The sequence below is a fragment of the Dermacentor silvarum genome, chromosome 2, assembly GCF_013339745.2.
Source record: "Dermacentor silvarum isolate Dsil-2018 chromosome 2, BIME_Dsil_1.4, whole genome shotgun sequence".
Taxonomy (NCBI): Eukaryota; Metazoa; Arthropoda; class Arachnida; order Ixodida; family Ixodidae; genus Dermacentor; species Dermacentor silvarum.
The window spans coordinates 126,469,388-126,491,837 of record NC_051155.1 but is presented as its reverse complement, the minus strand read 5'-3'; the positions used below and the strand labels follow the sequence as shown (position 1 = coordinate 126,491,837).

Genomic DNA, 22,450 nt, shown 5'->3' with positions numbered 1-22,450 from the left:
GAGCTCGAGTGCGGTTAGGCGCTTCTCTAGTAGTTCGATGCGTTTTTCATGTCTGTTCAGGCGTGCATTGGTGCTCTCACGTTCCCTGTTCATTGCTCTGTGTTCTTTGAAAGAGGGGCGGGATATTTCCGCCGTATGCTCTTCCATGTCTTCTACCGTCTCGTGTTGTGGGGCCGTTGATGGAGGTTCCGTTGTGGGGGTCCTCTCTGCTATTAGTGGTGTAGCTGATCGTTGATCGGGTACCTGTTGTGGTGGCGGCGTAGGGGTGAGTGATCTCTGCGCTGCCTGTGCGATGTCCCTTCTTGTGGTTCCTGCGGGCTGTTGTCCTGCACGCAGTAGTCGTAGGATTTCTTCTTGTCCTTGTTTCAGTTCCCTGACCTGGGCCTTGAGGTTTTGGTTCTCGGCTCGTAGGTTTGCGTTATCTTGCTGTAGAGCTCGCATCGTGTCTTCGATTTGCGGTGCTCGGCTTTTGCTTCTGTGGTGGTTAGCTACCTTTTCGGACCACGTGGCGCGTTCTCGAGAGCGAGACTCGCGGCGCGCGGACTGAGCGGTGCGCCGTTTGCTCCTGCTCCTGCTTTCCCGCCCGTGCGACGTGGCGCGGCCGGAGTCGCCGCCTTGCACGCCGCGCAAGCAGCTGCGACTCGCGCTGCGCTTGCGCTCCTCCAGTGGACGGTCGGCTTTCAGGGACGGGAATTCTGCGGGGTTGTCGTTCACAGCTATGCTGACGTGTGTCGATGACGTGTGTCGTGCGTTCTCCCATCTCCGCTTCTTTACCAGATATGGCAACTTGAAACGGTTGCTGCAGCCCGGCGCCCCGGTTGGGTGGGGGCCGTTACAAAGCTTGCAACGTGGCTTGCATTCTTCGGCGTGCGTGTCTCTTGGGTTAGGCTTACCGCAAGCGAATCAAACCTTCGTGTTTGGTTGCGGGCATACGTCTTGCCGGTGGCCGATTTTGCCGCACGTGCGGCATACTTGGTGGTGTTGACAATAGAGGCTGCATCAAATGGCTTCGTAGCGGACCGTGGGCCGCGTGCTTCGTTCCGCTGCCGATATGAGCGTTGTGCGCACGCGCATTAGCGTTCCCGCTAGCGTTCCGCTGAGCGGCTCTGCGCGAATCGTTCGGACACGATGGTCTGAGCGGAGCGGACCGTGAACGCTCTGCTAAAACTGTCTATTATCTCGGCATGGCAGCTGCCGCCAGCTTTACAGGCTGCGCGGTCGCGTGTTATGACAGCGGTTACGGGTTCTTCGATTTCTTTTATTTCGCCAGCCGTCAGGGGAAGGGGGACAGTTATCTTTGCCAATGCCTACGCCGCGTTGTCAGACTAAACGCCGCACCCAACAGCCGCGTCACATCATGGAGGAGCTTTGCGCCAATCCTCACTCTCTTGCATGCGTAATCATGCGAACGACAATTAAAATTTGGAGTTGGATATCTCGGAGAACAGACATGCAAGAAGAATTCTATTAAGTGAAACTGTGTAGAAACACGGCTGTCTCTAACTTTTCATTACAAACATACACACTTACTGCAGTCGATAAATAGTTAATTATTCAATTTTAGGTAATATTCGGCTGCTGACAGCAATAATTATTATCTCACTTTGTGTCTCCCTGGCCACATAACTTATTTGCCCAGGTGGTCTTTACGTGCCTCCCACTGCCTAATTTCAAGAACACCATAAAGCTTAATTTTGAACACCCGGTATATCTAGCCTGTATTGTTTCTTAAAATAAAATTTGGGATGATCTGTCGCAGGTTTGTTATAAATGCGTAAGCACGGGTCCATCTTTGGAGTTCTGTTGGGACATCTTGATTTCCTTAAGAAGATTCTTTGTATTCGGCTGAGACACCTTCGTTTGCTTTGGAGCTCCAACGTGGCAACCACTACCCTGGTTGTTTACGATATGCGAATCACCGCGTATGAAGAAGACTCACGACGCCACCTACAAGAACGATGTGGCCTAGTAGCCAAGAGCGCGAGCCAGCGTGTACATGTTTTGCTTCCCACGCGACATCATCCTTTTACACAAGGCGCGCATCTGCTCCCGTTTCTCTAACCACGCGTGGTTAGCGGCCAACGCCCGCGCGCTGGCGTTGGCCGCTGACGTCACGCTCCCCCACTTCGCAGCCGCTGCTCGAGGCTTCGCCCCGCTCCGCGAGAACGGCCACTCAGATAAACGGATCCGACGGCTTTGAGCCTCCTATGCTTAATGTACGACAATAAAACTGCGAAGTTACAATGAAAAACTTGTAGCGTACGAACCGTACTGTGCTCGTACTGGATATTGTCAACGTGTAACTGTGATAACAATTCTTTCTGGGGTTTTACGTGCCAAAACCAGTGATCACACTGAGTGCTACAGTTAAAAAAAAGTTGCCTATGCGAAGTTCTTAGTTTAGCTGTTAGTTGTTATTATTTATATAGGAACACTTCAGCGAGAGATCTATTTCATTAAGCAGGTTGGTCGCGGAACCGATGACAGCCAATGAGGCAACCGATGACACCCCAATCGGGAACTGAGTTGATCAGTTGCGAAGGCGCTCGCGCGGACATCTGCGTGCTTGGAAAAAGGCACGTCCCCTCGTTCATTCGACGCCACCGATGGGAAGAGTAAGGCACGGCCGGCGCCAGGCGGTCCAAGGTGTTCATGAGAAAAATAACTACGGCAACTTCGCGACACCACACCCCTACGGAATACAACTAAGCTTGTGAGCGAGCTAGCTTTACTTCTACATGGCTCATACCACTGGTACTCGCGAAAAATAATTTGGAAGAATGCGGGCGGCCATATTTTTTTTTTTTTTTTTGCGACAGGGCCATTCCCCTGTCAGCGAGGGGGCCATGCAGAAATCTGAGGGGGGGGGGGGGGGTCAGGACATCCGGACATCCGCCCTGGATCCGCGCCTGGGCGTGCCTCATAATCAGTACTGGTTTTGGCACGTAAAACCCCATAATTTAATTTTTAATTACTTGCCTGGATCGTCTGTCTTTCTATGCGTAAAGCTACTACTATGTGTGACTGCGCAACATGTCTATTTGTCTTGTTTGACGCATTACATACAGTGACGTTTGCTTAAATACTTGGATTTATTGGATACTTATACATATATTTAAACATCTTGTTGCGAGGCTTTGTGTATACAAACAGTGCATTTTGTTACCAGTGACACTTTTGTACCTTTTATCAACTTGTATCTTCGCACTTGTATATTCCATTCTATTTTCGCATTTCTAATGTACATCTTGCAGAACTCCTGCTTCTTATATGTACTCACTGTTGCGACTATATTATCGGTAAAATTACAATACACGACCGGTAACAACTGCTCATTCGCAATCTATTGCAACGAAGGACAGCGCCATTGAGGTGTTTCCCTGACCGTTGCATATGTACAGTCACGAGCCAAAGTTTGTGGACCAAAGGTATGGTATGATGGTATGATAAAGCTTTATTACGGCCCCTGGGAACGCGCGTCAGCACGTAGCGGGCCGCTCCCACGTCGGTACAAAAAGGCCGAGCCTCTCTGCTGCCACGATTTTATTTTTTTCCTTCGAAGCCTGGGCATTCCGGCTGTAATCGAGAGCGCCAGCCTACGTGCGCGTGTTGGACCAATACAACGTATTAAGCTAATTCGGGGCCATGCAGCTGCACTTGAATATATTTAAATTTTTTGCTGATGCCATGGTCACCAAACTTCTGCTCGCGACTGTACAAAAAAGTAAACAAGGTTCTTTAATGACAAAGATTTATCAAAATATTTGTGCTCAACTTGTTCTTTTCATAGCCTTTACGTTTTTCGCACCAGCTGTATGCACTGATTTGCTGGTTTGGAACTGATATTCTTTGATGTTCTGATGTTGTAAAGTTCGTGTGATATTTTCTTTACTAATTAAATAGACAAAAAAACGCGGAAGCATTGATATCAGTTATTTCTGCCACAATTTTTGGGACGTACGAACACATTCTTCTATGAAAAAATACATATTTTACTTCACAGTGGGTAGCACTCAGTAGTTTGTTTGCAGCCTCTAATATACCATGACATTGGCAATGGCAATGCAGTTACTATTGATGTATTTGATCTCTCGACCAATTCTATAAGGAGGAGGCCGCGCTGCAACGTGAGCCCCCCCCCCCCCCCTCTCCGATCAAAATTTCTGGCTATGCCATTGTGCAGTGAAGCAGGTCTTCGAACACTGACCAGTTACAGATGATTTTCTGCATTTACACCCGTCGCTTACCAAGAGCTTAGAAAAGGTGTTCGGCTGAAAAGTAGCAAATTTTCTTTACAAAGCCACTAATTTATTTTGTTTACAGGAACCTCCCTGAGAAAACTGACGTCAATCCGAGCATTTGTTGACGTGATTTTACTCTTTGCGGTGTCGGCCATTTTCGTTATGGCGCGGTTTCGCCAAGGTCACTGCCAATGGCACCGAAAATATAGCCATGCACCTAAGGCTTTCGCCTTCGAAAAATAGAAATTCCGTGGCAGTGAACATAACTCGATCAGGCACCTGCACGCAAATGCGCAAATGGACTCGTAAACTGAGGCCAACCGAGATTAAAGGTGTCAATCATGCGACTGCATATCCTGAAACATGCGCCCATCGCGACCATTTAGCAAGCTTACATTATTATTTTAGAATCAGCTTTCGAGAAATGAAGCGATAAAAGGGCATTTTTGCTTTTCTGATTCGATCGGACACAAAGTTGGACGAGGAAAAGATGGACGGAAAGGGGGGGGGGGGGGCGGAGGCCGCTCTTTCAAGATTCTGCACCCGCTTTCTCGAAGCGGGGCTAAGCCTCTAAACGACTATCAATAGCAGCAAAACTGCTGATTCACAGTAGACTAGCTGGCCGCTCGTCTTATACGCTCGGCGTTTATCAGATCAGCCATTCCTGATTCGCGCTCGTCCATGCTGGACGGTGAAAGCTGTTGGCGTGGTCCCTTTTTTTTCTTTTATTGTTAAAACGTGTATTCTGTTATCGTCCAGTACACTTCGTGCGTCATCGCGCGAATTTCGAATTTTAAAGGTCCGTACGCCACGTGGTGTAAAAGCTGTGAACTAAAGGCGATGTCCGGAATTGCTGGGGTTGATAGTAGCGTACTGTTGCAGGGATGCCCTTTTCCGACGGTATCCTCTGCAGGTCCACTGCCAGACCACGATCTGCTGCCTGCTAAGGGTCGCCATCATCCTCATGAGTGGAAGCCGCCGGGCTTGAGTATGGGTGCGATCTTCTTGCACCTGTAAGGGGTGGCTGGGGACGCGCGGATTTGGAAGCCGGCAGGGGTGCGCCTATAGAATCCAAACAGGAGACTAACTCTGCGAATAGGGCGTGTGTCCGCTCTTCTGATGCGTGTATGACGCTTATGATCTCCTGCCGGAGTGCTAGAGACTCCTGCCGCGCGCTCTCTATAGCTGCCTGTATTCTGGCGTTTGTGCGCTCTATTTCAGCATCCAGCTGTGCATGCATGTGAGCGTGGCGCACTTCCATGTCACGGCGTAGCCGCGCGATTTCGGGGAAAGGATCGGTTTTGGTGTTTGGTAGGGGAGTAGAGGGGGACGTATTGTGGGGTGAAGGTTGGGGGGGAGCGAGCTGTGGGGTATCTCGCAGGCAACTTACCTCCCGAGGTGCCGCCTTGGCATTGGTGTTCTCCGGGGCCCGGGGCTGCTGACGGTCCGGGGTAGCTGCTGAAGTTACCGGCTTGCTTAATAGTGCCTTCTTGTAGGGCTGCGGGGAAGCCCGAGATGCCGGGGTAGTCTGACGCTTCACCTGGTTGCGGGCGGAGGACGACTGGGAGCGGGATCGGGAAAGGGACTTGGAGTTTACCCGAGCTTTGGGGCGGGATCTGGACGGCGTCTTCGAACGAGACCGGCCAGCTTTCTTGAATGATGTTCCAGAAGCTGGAGTTACCACTGATGGAGGGGCCAATGCATTGGTGGTGGCCTTCAGTTGACGCTGTTCATCTTCGATGGCTTTGTTTACCCAGGCTCTGTTGAAGAGTTGTCATTGGCATTGCGGGCACTAGGGTTTAGTTGTAGGATGGTCCCCTCCACATGATTTGCACCGGGAAGAGCATGTGTGTGATGGGATGTGATTCTCGAGGCCGCACTGCTCGCAAATAGTGACGTCTGGTGTGGGGCAGTGGTCGGTTCGGTGTCCCAAATTGAGGCACATTTTGCAGACCGGCTGCTGGGGAGGGTGTAGGTAGCAGCGGAGCACTGCCCCAAGAAATCGGACGAAGCGTGGCACACGTAGGCCCTCGAAGGTGACCAGTGCAATATTCGTCTGGCCCATCATACGAGCCTGTAGTATCTGGATTCCAGATGCTTGCATCTATTCTACCAGCATATGTGAGGGGGTGCCTGGTTCCAGTCCCGGAACGACACCCTTGCACGAATCATCGGGGCGGCTAGATATGCAGACACCGGGTAGGTGCGTTGGTTGATCGACAGTTCCTGGATATTCAGCAGGGCATCTGCGACGTGCGATGATGGGTGCTTATTACGGCCAGGTTTTGTTCTGGCCGGGTCCTTAGGATGATGTCTCTCCGGTCATTTGGGCTCACTCGGGCCGCTGTCCAAAGCTCGGTGGCCAACGTTGGTCTGGGCCATTCATCCAATCTGAGGCCTCCGAGAGGCCGCAGGATAAGTTTTTCATCTCGGAGGGGAAGAAGAGGCAGGCGCTTTGGCCCGCTCTGCCTGGGCTCGGCGGAACAGTGTTCAGAGGCGTTCTGACGGAGCGACGCCGTTTCGTGGGTTGCAGCGTTGCGGGCGCGTCGCTTGTTCCGGACCACCTTCCAACAGGCACTGTTGTAGGCTTCGTCTTCTATAATGTTCGTGTCTATAAAAAGGTGGGGAATCCTCGTCCCTGTCCTCTCCCGGTTGCGAGTGATTCGTTTGTTCTGTGATGGGAACGCTGGCAGCGTCGCGGTCACTCAATGCTCTGATAGTTGCTGGCTTGTCGATGGTTGTGAGCGTCTCTTCGGCATCGCTAAGCATTGTTGGCACCGTTTGCTCATTAGCGCACTCCGAAATAGTGCATAATAGCGGTAATGACGTTAGACCCTGCCTTGCTGCAGGTCCGTGGTTGGCAATGCCTTCAGTAAGAGCGCGAGGTGGAGCGGTGCCCGCCGTGAGCGACATGCATCGATGGAGTCGTGCCTAGGTTGGGCCAATGCCTCCTAAAAAAACTATGCCTGGGACGTGAGCCGAAGAAGTGGCGCCCTACCCTTTCCGTTTTCCTCCTCTCCACTTGGTACAACCCCTAGAGCCTCTCGCAGCGAACGCTTGCAACAGACCTGCGGCGGCAGTGGCGGCGGCGCGTCGCCGTGCCATGGTAACTCGAGTTACGGCCTAAAGATAAAAAAAAAGTTGTCGCAGTTTCACCTGAAGGGCGAAGCATCAATTGCGATAGCAAACTTGTAGAGAGCTAAACGGAGTAATGATATTAGCTTTATCAGCTGTATAAACTTGGACATGCAGCAGCATCGGCAACACGCAGAACTGTTGTCGACGCCATCGGCGTTTTGCCCGCGTTCGCTCAAAATGCGTGCGGCGTTGGTGACTGTTGCCGGAGCCTCTGATATAAATAGGCACTTGGTGCCGCAGCTAAACGTCGCCTCCCTTCCCTCCCCCTCCCCCACGGCCTCTCGCGCGTCGGAAGAAGGCGCGTTTGCTCTACATATATTGTTATTGTAAAGGAGAAAATAGACGCTTACTTCTGCAGCCCTTAAGCGAGCACGGCGCAGAACGCGCGTTTGTTCTCCGCCGTGCGTTCACTCCCCGTGAAAGACGCGCCCCTCGCACCCTTTCACTCGCACATACAGCGTTCGGCGCGCGGCGACGATTTCATCTCCAAATGACGTCATACGGAACCTCACGGCGACGGCGACGCCGACGGCAGAAATCTGCTTTTGAGTGTCCATATAATTGCTATCGCAATAAAAAGGTGCGCCGTGGCGGATCACACCGTTTTCGATGCACACGGCAGGCCGCACCTTTTCTTTATTCAGCGGCCGTGCTCGAGCAGACGACGCACGCCCGCCCTTGCCTGCCATGACCTTTGCTTCACCAGACGACATTCATGCGACATATTGTCGCGTTGAAGTGACGGTCTTTGTCAGCTGGCAAAGAAAGGATGTGACTTGGGAAAACAGTAGCCTTTATTTGGACGAACTTGTGCCCACAAGCGAGCTTCTGGCGAAACTATTCGGCAGCGGCGAACACAGCATGCGCGGTTGACCATCGGCAGAAAGAATGCCAGCGTTCTTCAAACGCATCTCCAACGCGCTAGAGACGCGACGCTGTACACGAGTTAAAGATGAGTAAAATTTTGAGCGTAGCTTTCTTCGCCATGCATTTTTTGACCACGAACTAATCCTGACAAAATTTTAACTCTTCTTCGAAAATCCGCCAAGTGACTGTAATGCTCAAAACTTCAAAACTCGTTACACGGCATTGTCGAAAGACGGCCGAACGCTTATAAAAAAGCTAGGACTCGGACTCGGCCGGCCTCTTCTGCCGGACGGCCCAGAGCTGGTCTTCCTTCGAAGAAAAATTTTGTCACGCAGCAGGCGCGCGCTCTACGCCGTACCTCCAATGCACGCCACGAGCGCACAAGCAACCGCCTGCACAACGCGTAGTTACAGTTACAGTGGCGTAGTCAGCTGCGCCGACACAGTGTTGCCGACAGCGTCACTCCGGCAGTACAGTCGCTAGCGCCAACACGCGGCGCCCGCTCGCGACGCGCGGCAGCGTACCTCCAATGGCAAAGCATGCGATGTCCCAGGCATATTTTTTTAGGAGGCATTGGTTGGGCAGATGCCGGTTCCGTTAGGCTTATTCGGGCGTTCCCCGCGTCGAAGTCTTTAAGGCTCGTGAGTTGATCGAAAATGGACTCACAGTGACCCCAGTGGTATCGGGTAGCTCCGGTCCACTAGGTGAGTCGTATGGTGTGGATGAATCGGGCACCGGAGTCGATGAAATCCAAAACACAGATCCGAAAGAGGAGCCCAATTGAAAACACGTCCGTACGCCGTGGCCTCCTAGCGGGAACTGCGGGTCACCAGTAAGACTTGAGGATTGACGCTTTCGCGGTGCCTAAGCTCTGCACGACCAGCAGAGCTTTTACAGCAGACGCTGCAGTTTATGGCCAGGTTACGGTGGCTAGATGGGTAGGTGTGCCGACCGAGCGTAGTTCACCACTTCTCCGCATCATGACGCAAAATTGGCGCTGCGGACAGTAGAAAGGTTCAGCGGCGCGCAACGGTGGCTGCGCTGTGTAGACGAGCTGCGTGTCTGATAGTATCGCTTGCCTCTGATTGTATATTTGAAGTGCGCGTTATAATACCGTTCTGGGCAGTGTAGGCCAAGCCAGAATGAGGAACTTGTTGTTGTCGTCTAGTCAGAAAAAACGAAATGCTGAAGTAAATTTTCTAGCTTGGCAATCGGTCACATACGCGGCGCTCCAGCCAAGTGCATTAAAGACGTAAATGCATTTTTTCCATGCATAAAACAATACTGCAATGGTTTTATACGGTATGTGGAACCGTGTTTACATGATATTTAGCGAGTTCTAATGCTTCAATTTCGAGAATTCCAGCTATTGTTTTATTGCTGCGTCAGTTACGGTACCTAAATTGGTGCGAGAAGAATTGTGTTGGTAAGTGCATATGGGTCACTGTTTTATTGTAATAAAAAATAAAGCAAGATGTCTTGGACTAGAGTCGTGAATATATTTAAAATACAAGAAAAGCTCTCGTAACTTGAGTCAGCAGACACACCAACATAAGTTAGCTAGCGCCAGCAAGGCCGCAACGTTGGTCCACCACATCATAGCATTGTTCACAGCACACGCCTCATCTTCAGGTGCTTCCTCTTCTCCCTGTTGCTTTCGCGCGCCATGTTATTGCCCTTGACAAGAAAGTAAAGGCGTGTAATTGAATAGAACTTCACAACATCGTTTGTGAGCTCTTTCTTGTGCCGCTTACAGCCGATCAAATTTGGAGGATTCATCTGCAGAAAGGATGCAAAGTCGGCGATACTATTCCTTCGTAGCGCATTTAAACTGAAGCAGAGCGTGAAGGCGTCTTCTAGCGATGCTACCAGTTTGTTTAGGGCTTCAGAAGGGAGTATCAGCCCTGACCTACTCATGTGCAGCGTAAGTGACGACTCGGGAGGAGGAGCTGATTCTGTGGAATTCAGTAATGTCCCTGAGCAATCAGGGCACTTGGTCCTTTGCAGGAATTTCCGTGCTACATAGCCTGCTATATAGAATATCAGTCTGGAGTCGCTTTTCCCTGTAGCAGCGCAGCGGTGCTCGATGTCGCAGGCGCTGAGCACCTCATGTGCGGCTTGCAAATTTCCAACATCGAGGAGCTCATCGACGTACGCTTTTCGGTGTACGGCTTGTTCATTAACGTCGCCGATCATGAGCAAGCTACTGAGCAGCCCGGGGCGAACATTTCCGTTGTCTTTCTCACAAATTTAGAGCCCGATTTGCAGTTCGGAGCGAAGCAGTAAGTCTCCCTGGTGGTCTTTGGTGGAGCAAGGCCGCCGCTAATCTCGCTGGTCATATTTCCGACCTGAAACATTCCACATCGCTTAGGAGCTTGAAGCAGTACGAGAGACCCGGAGTTCTTCACCTTTGAAACTGACACGAACAGACGACATACGGGCTTCCAATACGGGCTTTATTTTTTTGCGCGCCGTCTCTCACCAGAAGCAGACGACGCGCGCCGCTGAACCTTTCTACTGTCCGCAGCGCCAATTTTGCGTCATGATGCGGAGAAGCGGTGAACTACGCTCCAGAAGCGGCGGTCGGCACACCTACCCATCTAGCCACCGTAGCCAGGTTTCTTGCTGACTTCCGGTATCGGTATTAAATATAAACGTCATGGCCCGGATCTCCATGTCAAACGGCGTCCAATCTGAACACATTAGTCCAGACGCGTAGCAATTACCGTCGCATTCTTCATATCTGCATAGTGAGCATTGGTGTGGGCCTTTATTGTACCTCTTTCGCAATTGCATGCGTTATCCTGGCGGGATTAGACAGTTTTAGCAGACTGATTGTACGGTCCGCTCGCGCACCGCTCAACCGCTCACCATTAGACTGGGAAGGCTTAGGAGTGAGGATCAACGGCGAATATGTCAGCAACCTTCGGTTTGCCGATGATATTTTCTATTGAGCAACAATGGGGACGAATTACAATAAATAATTCAGGACTTTAACCGAGAAAGTGTAAAAGTGGGGTTAAGAATAATGTGCAGAAAACAAACGTAATGTTCAACAGTCTGTCAAGGGAACAAGAATTCAGGATCGCCAGCCAGCCTATAGAGTCAGCGATGGAGTACGTTTGTCCAGGTCTGTTACTCACAGGGGACCCTCAGCATGATAACGAAATTTACAGAAGAATAAAATTGCGTTGGAGTGCATACGGCAGGCATTACCAAATCCTGACTGGGAGCTTACCATTGTCTTTGAAAATAAAAGTGTACCATCATTGCATTCTACCGGTGCTAACATATGAGGCAGAAACTTGGAGGTTAGCAAAGCAGCTCGAGAACAAGTTGAGGACCGCAAAAAGATCGATGGAACGAAAAATGTTACGCCTAAGATTAAGAGACAGGAAGAGAGCGGTGTGGATCAGAAAGCAAACGGGGATAACGATATTCTAGCTGACATTAGGAGAAAAGAAATGCATCTGGGCAGGCCATGTAATACGTAGGGTAGATAACTAGTGGACCATTAGAGTTATAGAATGGGTGCCAAGAGAAGGGGACCGCAGTGGAGGACGGCAGAAAACTAGGTGGGGTGATGAAGATAAGAAATTTACAGGTCCAAGTTGGAATCCGCTAGCGCAAGACAGGGGTAATTGGAGATCGCATGGGGAGGCCTTCGTCTTGCAGTAGACATGAATATTTACTGATGATGATTATGATATTGCATCACATAGGGGGAAACGCTGCACCTGCACGAAGCTGCCACTGCTGCCGACGCTCAGCGGTTGGCCCCAGGAACGAGCCACCGTTTGTATTTTATAATGCATCCCAGTTACACGCGAAAGCCGCCTCAACTAATTGCGCTTCACGAATAAAGATTTGCCATACGAAACTGAACAAGAGCAGATTACTTGACTCTGTCAACAACAATGGTGCAAGCTTGTCGCATCTGCCTTTTTGATCTACGTGCCTGGAATTACCTAGAGTTTCATAAGTGATTGTCTACCCTTCTTATATTTGAGGTTGTTGTGGCCTTGAAGGGCAGGCTTGTGTCAACAAATGCGCGGAAGACACAATCATGCAGCCAGGACTCCCGTACGCAACACAAAGACGCTGCCGTGCGTGCTGGGCACTTCTTGCACCCGCACAAGCGGATCAAGGGTACACATCGCTTGGCCTTGAAACCTTAAGGGCATTGGTCAGCAATAGAATAGAAATTTGGAGACCCGGTAGAACATCGGCATGTGGCACGACTTTCTACTAACTAGGTTTCGTATCAGATTCAAAATATTGCGTTCGACATCTTTTTTTCAGTGTCATGTTTGTACATGGCGCACGTAACTCCATGTACGTGTAACGCCATACGGTGTTTCAGACAGATGTGCATTATTTTAAGAAATCTCTACGAAACTGTGATGGCCAGGTGCAGAAAAGGCGGGAATCAATTGCACGAGACGATGAAGATACGAGGCGAAGCTGTCACGCTTAGACGAGTGCAGCGCAGTTCCGTTGACTGACTTTGTAATGTGACGGCAGCGCAGCGATGAGTCGCCCGCTTGTTGTGAGAGCCGACCTGGCTTTGGACTATCATGTGCTATTATGGTTACCGTACCATGGAACGCTGGCCACGTTCTCCTCCCCGTGCTGTGCGAACTTCGTTCCAGTCGACACTGTATTAACTATGGTGCAAGAGGTTTCCCTGTTTGAGCGAAGAGAAGTTCGTGCGATGAAAATGCGAGAAAGCATAAGTAGATGACAATGTGAAAGATACGTAGAAAACAGATATGGGTATCCAATATTCACGTGTAAGGAAGAAGTGCGCCGTGAAGAGCTCCGCAGCTGGATTGCCAGAGCTACTGAAGTGGGGCTCGGGCTCGACGCTGCACTTGGCGCGCCTGGCTAAGCCTACGCTGTTGTGTCTTCCTGTCGGCGCCCTTCGTGTCATTCACAGCCGTGCCAGACTTCCTTGTCATAATTGGTGGAGGTTTGCTGGGTCTTCTGTCATCCTGGAATTGTGCAGCCGGATCCTCCCTGCCACCATGACCGTCGCAAGCGCCACGAGCTTACCACCACCTGCTCCCCAGTCCTCCGTATGCCCCGGCACACTCCGTCAGCGGGACCCTCCCATCTTTAGCGGCAGTGACGACCACGACGTTGATGACTGGCTATCATCATACGAACGCGTCAGCCATAAACAAATGGGATGACATCACGAAATTGACCACCGTCCCCTTTTACCTCACCGGAATTGCCAACTTGTGGTTTCAAAACCACGAAAGCGAAGTCTCAAGCTGGACCGTGTTCAAGACAAAGTTAAGCGAGGTCTTTGGCCGCCCTGCTATTCAAAAGCTTCGTGACGAACAGCGTCTGCAGTCACGCTCTCAGCAGCCTGGTGAGACCTTTACCAGCTACAGTGAAGATGTCATCGATCTCTGCAAACGCGTCGATGCATCCATGCCTGAGGGTAATAAAATGAAACATATACTGAAGGGCATCGACGAGGACGCGTTTCAGATGCTGATTTCAAAGAGCCCCTCTAAGGTTTCCCAAGTCATTGAACTATGACAAAGCTATGACGAGCTCCGCCGTCCTCACCCGCCGTCCTAATCCCCATCAGGAATCGCTGTCCGGCTTGACCTCTCCTTTTCCAGATTCCACGCTCCTCTCGCAGATCAAGGCTTTCGTCCGGGAAGAAGTTGCTCGCCAGCTTTCCCTTATCTCCAACCCACCGGAGTCAAGTTCGTCGCTTGGTCCAACCCTACGACACGTTATAGAAGAACAAGTGTCCGAGGTCCTTCCTCTGGAGCGGGTGCCTCAACTCACCACCCCATTTACTTACGCCGACGCCGTCGCACGACCACGCCCACCGACGATCCGGGCTCCGCCTCCGATGCCTAGCCCTGTTTTTACGTCCACGCCGCCACGACCTCCGGTCCATCGAGTAATTAATCCCTGGCGCACTGCAGCAGACAATCGGCCCATCTGCTATTCGTGTGGTATTCCCGGACACGTTGCACGCCTGTGCCGCCGCCGTCCACTTCATCCACGTGACGACCCACGCACAGCAGCGTACGACCATCCGTTGTCTTACGCTCCAGACCGCTATTTACCCCTTCCCCGCCCAAGCCATCTCCCAGTTTCTGAACGCCGTTCTCCTTCTCCTCGTCGTCGCTCGCTCTCCCCGATGCTTCGACGTCCCTCTACCGCTGACACGGAAAACTAAGCGGCACCGTCCGAGGCAAGAACTGCGTCATCGTCGCAACGCTCAAGCCCTCTTCTTTCGCCGCCCAACGTTATTTATGTCGTTGTCGAAGGTGTCTCTGTGCTTGCCCTCATTGACACAGGTGCCGCCATAACTGTGATTGCCGAAAAACTATGCCGCTCAATACGAAAACTCACGACGCCTTTCTTCGGTCCATTACTCCGCACGGCCACAGCACAGCACGTGCACCGCCAGACTTGAAATTCAAGGAGTGCTCTACTTCGTCGAGTTCGTCGTTCTTCCCCACTGTTCCCACGATATTATTTTACATTGGGAATTTCTCTCCCACCACCAAGCTATCATTGATTGCTCCCGTGCAGAAGTCGCCTTCTCTTCGCTTGGCAATGCCATATCTGACGACGTTTCGCTTTACTGCACCAAGTTGTCCCTCACTGACGACATCCAGATACCTCCGCACGCATCCGTTCTGGCACCTGTATCCTCTTCCGTTGCCTCCGACTCTACCATACTCTTCACACCTTACACTGCTTTCGTTCATGGTTACATCTAACCACTCCCAACCGCGCTGCTTGACCTTCAAGCAGGTGCGACTCACCTTCCTGTATAAAACCACTTCCCATTCCCGATTACGTTGCTTCACGGTGAATCTCTCGGCACTGTGGAGCCTTACGACACCATTACCACGTTGGAACTTCCTATTGGATCGTCGGAGGTACACACCCTCTCCGGTATTCCTGTACCTGCCACATCGCCTGAAGACGCTTTCAGCCACGTCATCGTCAACGCCTTAAACCCCAAGCAACGCCATGACCTTCTCCGTCTCCTCGACAAATTTCGCCCTGCTTTTGACAGCCATTGCACTTCTCTGTGTCGAACGACCACTGTAGGTCACCGGATTGTCACCGGTGCTCATTCACCGCTACGGCAGCGGCCATACCGCGTATCGTCGACAGAACTACGCGTCATTGATGAGAAAGTAGGTGAAATGCTAAAGCGTGGTGTCATAGAACCATCCCACAGTCCATGGCCACCGCCAGTTGTTTTAGTTAAAAAGCAGGATGGCTCTGTCCGCTTTTGCGTGTATTACCGTCGCCTAAACAAAATAACCCGAAAGGATGTTTATACATTGCCGCGGATCGATGACGCCTTAGACTGCTTACAAGTTGCAGAGTCCTTTTCCTCCCTCGATCTACGCTCTGGTTATTGGCAAGTGCCTAAGGCTGCAGACGTACGATAAGCCTAAATCTGCTTTCATCACACCAGATGGCTTATACGAATTTCGTGTGATGCCATTCGGTTTTTGCCACACACCCGCCACTTTTGAGCGGATGATGATACTATTCATCGAGGCCTCAAATGGAACACGTGCTTGTGTTATTTGGATGATGTAGCAGTGTTTGCACCATATTTTCCTACTCACCTTCATCGCTTGGAGCAGGTTTCATTCTGTCTCAGCGATGCTGGCCTCCAACTCAACCTGAAAAAATGCCACTTTGGGGCACGCAAGCTGACAATTCTCGGACATTTCGTGTCGAAGGATGGCGTTCTCAACGATGCCGCAAAGCTCCGTGCTGTTAAAGAATTCCCAAGGCCAACGTCTCTAAAAGACTTGGATAGTTTCATTAGCCTCTGTTCGTACTTCCGGCGCTTCATTCGAAATTTCGCTTAGATTATGGCACCGCTGACAGAGCTTCTTCGAGGAGACCCCAATTCCTCCGCGTGGTCGCCGGCTTGCGACGAGGCCTTCGCGACGTTACGTCGCCTGCTTACAACACCACCAATACTGCGCCATTTCGATCCCACTGCTCCCACGGAAATCGATCCGGATGCTAGCGGCGTTGGTCTTGGCGCTGTGCTCGCCCAGCGAAATCCCGGCTACCAAGTATATGTTGTTGCTTACGCGAGCCGCACTCTCACCATAGAGAAAGGAATTTAACCCCAAGAGGGGACACTCCCATAGAGCCCAGCGGCCGAATTGACTGCAGCGCGCCCAGCGGTCGGTATAAATCACTCCCGGTTTCGGTTTTGGGCGCGCGAATTTTGAACGCAAGCTCGCACGCCGGCTGTGCCCCCCCCCCCCCCCCCCCTTTCCTTTTTTTTAATTTTTTGCCCTTCGTGCGCAATCTGTTTCTTATTTGGTAAAAACGATTGCGAACGATCTCGTAAAGTCCCATCTAATCTGTACCACGTGCAATTTCACAAAGTAGACGCAAGACCTTTTGTGCAATACGAAAATATTTATTTTGCTCTATGTAAAAGCTCGTTCCGCGCTTTTTGTGCGTTCATCCAACGTTGTGATCCCAGTTAAGCAGTAGTTCCTGTATGAAGCTCCACCGGACGGCACCAGCTGAAAAAAAGTAAATTACAAGCATGTGTCATTTTGGTATTTAGGCATAGGAATACTGCGTGTAGAGGCGAAACGTGCGGAAGCGGTGAATGGGTGGTATTACAAACAAAAGCAATTCGCTTTTACATACATGGCGTATAAAACACCCGACTCATCCCAAAAAATACCATAAAATATGAAAAACATCTGATTTCCAAGCGTTCCCCTATTTCCGGGCATTATTTCCTGCACTTTGGCAGCACAAATACACGGGCGACTTCGCGTTTCCAAATGTTGGCCTCGGGCGACGCGACGGTACGCTACATACATGGAGACAGACGCAACAGGCACTCAAGACCCATGCGTGGGTGCGAAGCCTTTTTTCAGTTCTTTAGAAGACGGAATTTTCGAATGTTCCTCGGCGTTATCTTTCGCGCGTTCTGCCGGCGCCAGCAACACACCCCACGTTATCACTCTTGGCAATCGCCCATCGCGTTTTCAACAGGCGTGAGTACCGAAAGAAGGTATATGTTGTGGCGGAGCCACAAAAAACGTCACAGACTTGTCCCTCTAAGATTCATTACACGCCAAACTAATTTTATCACGACGGCCGAGCTGCTTATCGCTAACTGCGTCACAGCGCGCTGTGCGGCCAGTGTGGCTCAAAAACCGAAATAAGTTACCATAATCCCATAGAAAGCGTCGGAAACATGTCCCAGCACGATTCATTAACTCAAATTAACTGCGCCAGCACGGCCGAGCTGTTTTTCGCTAACTGCGTCTTAAGTCTCGGTCCCGTGCCGTAAGCGTAATTGCGTCGTAGAGTGTGAAACAAGATTGCTCAACTTGCCATAGTCCAATAGTGCAGTGGTGTCTTGTCCCAGTGCAAAATAAACGCAAGAATACGCCGGGAGCCCACGAAAACGGGATACATTAAAAAAAAACGGGGGGGGGGGGGGGTGCAGACGGGTCGCCGCGGGCGAGCGCTCAAACGAGCGCGCGGCCGCACTCGCTGGCTTCGGGGGAGTGTCTGGCGGATGACGCATGTATCTCGCGTGTCATTGACCTGTGGCTAGGTAAGCCAAGGAAAATAAGTCGCAAAGCTTAAGTTCATTTATACGCAAAACGTTTTAGTTTTCGTGGCAAAGAAGTTAAAAAAAATCAATGCCTGTTACCTTATGTTCACTTTCTTTTTTTTTATTGCGATAGCAATTATATGGACACTCAAAAGCAGATTTCTGCCGTCGCCGTCGCCGTCGCCGTCGCCGTGAGGTTCCGTATGACGTCATTTGGAGATGAAATCGTCGCCGCGCGCCGAACGCTGTATGTGCGAGTGAAAGGGCGCGAGGGGCGCGTCTTTCACGGGGAGTGAACGCGCGGCGGAGAACAAACGCGCGTTCTGCGCCGTGCTCGCTGAAGGGCTGCAGAAGTAGGCGTCTCTTTTCTCCTTTACAATCACCATATATGTAGAGCAAACGCGCCTTCTTCAGACGCGCGAGAGGCCGTGGGGGAGGGGGAGGGAAGGGAGGCGACGTTTAGCTGCGGCACCAAGTGCCTATTTGTATCAGAGGCTCCAGCAACAGTCACCAACGCCGCACGCATTTTGAGCTAACGCGGGCAAAACGCCGATGGCGTCGACAACAGTTCTGCGTGTTGTTGCTACCAAAGCCGCTCACCTTACTTCGTATGACATTGCTGTGTTGCTATCGCATTCATTGCTTCGCCCTTAGGGCGAAACTGTGACATTTTTTTTTTTTGGATGCTCGCGGCAGCTGACGTTCGGTGTCAAAAGTATAGCGTAACGTATGGTGACGTGTTTCCTGTTGCCAGTTTTTGCCGAGTGTCCCCTCTTATTGAATTTCTTTCTCTATGCTCTCACCAACGCTGAAGTGAATTATTCAGTCAGTGAAAAAGAATGCCTAGCGATCATCTGGGCCATTACATAGTTTCGTCCATACCTGTTGTTCTGTATCCGCCATGCGGTCTGAAAAGATTATACCAGCGATTACGAGTGCTTGACCGGCATGCAGCGTTATCTATAAAAGTGCGCTGCTGTATGAAATAAGGCTTTTTTTTCGTCTTGCTGCCACCGATGCGTCGTTACTGCTTTAGAACAGAACATCTGGCCACAGAGAAAGAAATTCAACACGAGGGGACACTCGGCAAAAACTGGCAACAGGAAACACGTCACCATACGTCATGCTATACTTTTGACACCGAACGTTAGCTGCCGCGAGCATCGAAAAAAAAAAGAAATTGAACTTAAGTTAACAGGCATTGATATCTTTTTTTAAATTCTTTGCCGCGAAAACTAAAACGTTTTGCGTATAAATGAACTTAGCTTTGCGACTTATTTTCCTTTCCTTACTTAGCCACAGGTCAATGACGCGCCAGATACATGCGTCATCGGCCTGATACTCCCCCGAAGCCAGCGAGTGAGGCCGCGCGCTCGTTTGAGCGCTCGCCCGCGGCGACCCGTCTGTCCCCCCCTTTTTTTAAAGTAGCCTGGTTTCGTGGGCTCCCGGCGTATTTTTGCGTTCATTCTGCACTGGGACAAGACACCACTGCACTATTGGACTACGGCAAGGTGAGAAATCTTGTTTCACAGTCTACGACGCAATTAGGCTTACGGCCCGGGACCGGGACGCAGTTAGCGAAAAACAGGCCGGCCATCCTGGCGCAGTTAATTTGAGTAAATGAATCGTGCTGAGACATGTTTCTGACGCTTCCTATGGGACTATTGTAACTTATTTCGGTTTTTGAGCCACCCTGGTCGCACAGGGCGCCGTGTCGCAGTTAGCCAGAACTCGGCCGTGGTGCGTAGTCTGTGCATCTTGCTAGGAGAAGTTTGTGCCGCTTTCTCTGACGCCAGACATTACTGAAAAGTAATTTCGTTACTTTCTGGGGTACTTTTGAGGCACGCTGGCCGCACAGCGCACTGTGACGCAGTTAGCGATAAACAGCTCGGCCGTGGTGATAAGTTAGTTTGGCGTGTAATGAATCTTAGTGGGACAAGTCTGTGACGTTTTTTGTGACTCCGCAACAACATATACCTTCTTTCGGTACTCACGCCTGTTGAAAACGCGATGGGCGATTGCGAAGAGTGATAACATGGGGTGTGCTGCTGGCGCTGGCAGAGCGCGCGGAAGATAACGCCGACGAACATATCATAAACTTGTAATTCGAAAATTCCATCTTCTAAAGGACTGAAAAAGGGCATTGCACCCACGCATTTGTATTGAGTGCCTGTTGCGTCCGTCTCTGTGTATGTAGGGTACCGTCGTGTAGCCCGAGGCCAAGTTTTGGAAACGCGAAGTCGCCCGTGTTTTTGTACTGCCAAAGTGCAGGAAATAATGCGCGGAAATGTGGGAACGCTTGGAAATCAGATGTTTTCATATTTTATGGTATTGTTTGGGATGAGTCGGGTATTTTCTACGCCATGTATGTAAAAGGGAATTGCTTTTGTTTGTAATGCCGCCTATTCACCGCTTTCGCACGTTTCGCCTCGACACGCAGTATTCCTATGTCTAAATACCAAAATGACACAGGCTTGTAAGATGCTGTTACGTGCTTGTAAATGTAACATGCTTGTAATTTACTTTTTTTTTCAGCTGGTGCCGTCCGGTGGAGCTTCATACAGGAACTACTGCCTTACCTGCTGGGGTCACAACGTTGGATGAACGCGCAAAAGCGCGGAACGAGCTTTTATATAGAGTAAACTAAATATTTCCCCCATTGCACAAAAGGTCTTGCGTCTACTTTGTGAAATTGCGCGTGGCACAGATTCGATGGGACTTTACTAGATTGCTCGCAATCATTTTTACTAAATAATAAACTGATTCTCCACGAAGAGCAAAAAAAAAAGGGGGGGGGGGGGTGGCGCAGCCGGCGTGCTAGCTTACGTTCAAAATACGCGCGCCAAACCCAAAACGGGAGGTAATTGACGCCGACCGCTTGGCACGCTGTAGTCAATTCGGCCGCTGGGCCCTATGGGAGTGTTACCTCTTGTTGACTTCCTTTCTCTATGATCTGGTGACGAGGATGTGATCGGCGAGCAATTAACCGCCGCCGGCCAGCAGCAGGAACGAGACTGAACCGCTGACGGAGCAAGGCGACACGGAGCCCTTGCAGCCAGGATTTCATCGACTGCGTGGAGTAGCGCAAGAACGTCGCGGGGAAGCGAGGCGTCACGGAGCCCTTGCTTGACCTCGGTTGCGGGCTGGAGCAAACGAACAAGAGACTGCAATACGGGCAACGCACATCGAGGAACTCAACTCTGCAGATAAGTGAACCTTGCTCATTATGGCAGAAGCAGGCAATGGTCGAGAAGGTGATGGTCGTAAGCTTGGCAGGATGACAGAATTGAACTCGAAAATCAACAACATACGCTCGTATTTTGAACGCTTCGAGAACTACGTAGGCATAAATGATGTCCCTGAAAACAAGAAACTAAAGTTGTTTCTGAACGTACTCGGAGCGGAAGCTTATGCTAAAGAAGATAGATGTGCCTCATTTGCCTTCTGAGAAATGTTTTGAGGACATTAAGCAGCTCCTAGAAGCTCATTTCAGCCCAGCCCACTCAATCATCGCAGAACGTTGTAAATTTAATCGCCGAATACAATGAGAACATGAAAGTGTCAAAGATTTCATCACTGAACTGAAGCATCTTGCAAGAGATTGCAATTTCGGCACGTTTCTAAATGATATGCCTGATGCTGGTAGCTGGTTTGCGTGACGAAGAAACGCAACGGGCTCTTTTTGCATAGGCAGGCCTGACGTTCGAGCTGGCATGCAAAATGGCGCTAGAAAAAGAACTAGCTGCGCAACAGGCAAAGCAAATGCATCAGTTTGACGGAAAACCATTTTGCGTCAACGCCATTCGTGGCAACCGAGACCGTGATAAGGGAACCAGACCAAGGCCAGTTGCACGGTCTAAAGATGAGCATGATAACGAGCAACGAAGTGATTATTGGCATTGCGGAAACCGTCATGCGGCAGAAAAATGTTGGTATCGGAACCACACCTGCCGAAATTGTAACAAAAAGGGCACTTGTAAGCCGTCTGCAAGAAAGTAGCCAAAACAAAGGTTGTCAGATATGTAGACACCACGGACGACGAAGCTGTCACACGGTGTTCTACTGTGGTAGAAGCTCCAGTGGCTACAGCGTAGACCTTAACATTGAAGGGAAGGCTGTTTCGATGATAATCGACACGGGTGCAGCAGTCACGATTATACCAGAGGGTTTGTATAACCAGTATTTTCCGCATGTCAAGTGCGTGAAAACAAACGTCTCATTGCGCACATACACAGGGGAAGAGCTACAAGTATTTGGAAAAGCAAACGTCTCCGTGGACCAGGAAGGAAACAAGATCACTTTACCTGTAGTGGTCGTGAAAGAGAACGTAACGGCGATGCCTGCTTTCTTGCGAAGAGACTGGCTGGAAAAACTAAAGATAAACTGGAGAGCAGTATACAGCCTGTCCGCGGACACACCAGTTGAGCAGAGGGTAGAAGCCCTACGAAATAAGTTTCCCGAGGTATTCAAGAGCACCCCGGGCATCGTCGGAAACTTCGAAGCTCGCATTCGTGTAAAGAAGGGGGCTCAACCAGTGTTCTCAAAAGCCCGGCCAGTACCGTTTTCTATCAAGCATGAAGTAGCAAAAGAG

General features: G+C 50.6%; 1 protein-coding gene across 1 annotated transcript in view; it reads left to right on the top strand.

Annotated features, from left to right (window-relative positions):
- Positions 1 to 22,450, top strand: part of LOC125943522 (uncharacterized) — a 1,494,167-nt gene that overhangs the window by 214,030 nt on the left and 1,257,687 nt on the right. Inside the window, exon 2 of the mRNA XM_049662881.1 lies at positions 12,549 to 12,668. Within this exon, the coding sequence (XP_049518838.1) occupies positions 12,549 to 12,668 (120 nt within the window). The remainder of the gene's footprint in view (positions 1 to 12,548; positions 12,669 to 22,450) is intronic.